We start from the raw sequence: 2,307 nt of genomic DNA on the forward strand, positions 1-2,307 counted from the left end.
GAAAGAGAAGGCAGAGAGGCCAGGCCCCCGCCCCCCCGGCCGCCCTATGCTCCCCTCCCCCCACTCCCCACAGCAGACACCACATCGTAACATGGCACAGAGTGGCCAGGCTGCCCGCCCGCCGGCGTGGGCCTAGAACACTGTGCACCTCTTCCCCGGCTTCTTCACTGGGGGCGGGCAGAGGACAGCCCGGATGGCCTCATCGAACACGGTCTTGAGGCCCCGCTGGGTCAGGGCCGAGCACTCCAGATACTTGACAGAGCCTGGGGACAGCAAGCAGGGGACAGTGAGGGTGGGGTGGCGAGGGCGGGAGAGCAGGTTGGGCACGCCCCCTGCCACCACTGCCCGCTCACCAATCTCCCGGGCCATGGCCAGGCCCTGTGGGTAGGTGATGGGCGCCAGCTTCTTGTCCCGCAGCCGCTCGAGGGTGTCCTTGTCGTCACGGAGGTCCAGTTTTGTGCCCACCAGGAGGATGGGCGTGTGTGGGCAGTGGTGCCGCACCTCCGGGTACCACTGTGGAGCGCAGGTCTGAACCTGATGCCGTGGCCCCCGGACCACGGGGCTCCTCTCCCCGCTCGCTGGCCTGGCCACACTGGGCTCTTGCTTCACAGTGGGCCAGAGCCTGGTGGGTTTGGTGGGGATTGACCAGGAACAAAAAGATCCAGCCTGGAAACCTGTGACTTGCCAGGACGCTCCTAATTAGGGCCCACCCCAGTGGCCAGTGAGAAAGGCCCTCGGCCTTCTGCGAGCCTGGCTACCGCCTATGCCACCCGCCCTCACCCCGCACAGAGCGGCCCCTCATCTGCACAAGGGAAGTGTTCAGGCCAGAGGCCCTGTGCCAGCGGGCAGGTCCCCGGAGCAAGGCCTCGCCTGAGAGGGACTCCTCCGCGGGCCCTGCCTTGGCACGGACGTTCTCGAAGGAGGCCGGGCTCACCAGGGAGAAGCAGATCAGAAAGACATCCTTGGGAAGGAGGATGGACCAGGAACAGGGTCAGGAGTGCTCCGAATGGCTCCCGCATCCACCCCATCATGGCCGCTGGGACCCCGCCTGGACCACCCAGCTTCTGGGGCTGGCCGGGTGTCACCTACAGTCTGGGGATAGGAGAGTGGCCGCAGCCGGTCGTCATCTTCCTGCCCTGCAGTGTCCCACAGTCCGAGGTTCACAGGCTTCCCGTCCACCATGACGTTGGCAGAGTAGTTGTCGAAACTGCAGATGGGGAGGGGCGTGGGGCTGGGAGGGTGTCCAGGCCCAGGCCCTGTGCCGGGCACTCCAGCCTGCACAGAACTGGAATTCTGGCCCTCGCCCACCCCCTCCAGGCCACAACAGAGCCATAGGCCAGTGCCAAGCCTTGGCCCAGATCTCACAGCCCCCAGCCACTACACGGTGCCACTACACGGTAGGGTATACCCCAAGCCACTACGTGGTGGGATGTACCCCAAGCCACTATGCGGTGGGGTGTACCCTGAGCCACTCACACGGCGGGGTATACCCCGAGCTGCTACGTGGTGGGGTGTACCCTGAGCCACTCACACGGTGGGGTGTACCCCGAGCCACTCACACGGTGGGGATGTACCCCGAGCCACTCACACGGTGGGGATGAACCCCAAGCCCCTCACAGCCACTACGCAGTGGGGATGTACCCCGAGCCACTTACACGGTGGGGTGTACACCAAGTCACTACACAGTAGGGGTGTACCCGAGCCACTCACACGGTGGGGATGTACCCCGAGCCACTACACGGTGGGGTGTACCCCGAGCCACTCACACGGTGGGGATGTACTCTCCCGGGAAGGCGTTGGTCGTGTAGCTGATCAGGAGGCACGTCTTCCCCACGGCGCTGCGGACAGAGCGCAGCCCACGTGGCTCCCAGGCCAGCTGGGCTGCCCTGCTCAGTGAGGGCACCCCCGCCCACGGATCCAGAGACCGTTAGCGGGCCTAGGGTGGGGACCTGGGTGCCAGCCCAGCAGACCCGCGGCTACCTGGGGCTGCAGGACGAACAGGGAAGGGTGGCCTCGGGGTGGAGTGGCGGGGCGTGGTGCAGGGGCCCCCAACAGCGGAGAGTTCCCAGCAGCCCCATGGGTGGCAGAGGGTGGGGCCGACTAAGGGTTCAGCCCAGGTGAGGTCTGGCCACACCCACTAGGAGGACAGGGCGATGGCCCCGCCTGGGCAGCACACAGCCCAGGCGGGATCGTCTGCATCAGGTGGGCTCGGGTTGGAGGTCCGAGGATGCCAAGACCCAGTACCCCACCCCACCTGCCCCACCCCAGCCCAGGAGCACGCGGCCGAGCAAGAGGCATGCAGGGCAC

The 2,307-nt window shown here is 66.5% G+C and overlaps 1 protein-coding gene across 1 annotated transcript; it reads right to left on the reverse strand.

Annotated features, from left to right (window-relative positions):
* Nucleotides 1-33: 33 nt before the first annotated feature.
* Nucleotides 34-1,838, reverse strand: RAC3 (Rac family small GTPase 3; the record flags this gene model as incomplete). Its single annotated transcript, XM_006145898.3, is given in 5 exon segments — nt 34-263; nt 354-513; nt 899-961; nt 1,090-1,207; nt 1,767-1,838. Coding segments are annotated over 5 exon segments (544 nt in total), but the record flags the coding sequence as incomplete, so codon positions are not given.
* Nucleotides 1,839-2,307: the final 469 nt, after the last annotated feature.

This window comes from Tupaia chinensis, unplaced genomic scaffold (assembly GCF_000334495.1).
Source record: "Tupaia chinensis unplaced genomic scaffold, TupChi_1.0 Scaffold000159_1, whole genome shotgun sequence".
NCBI classification, from domain to species: Eukaryota; Metazoa; Chordata; class Mammalia; order Scandentia; family Tupaiidae; genus Tupaia; species Tupaia belangeri.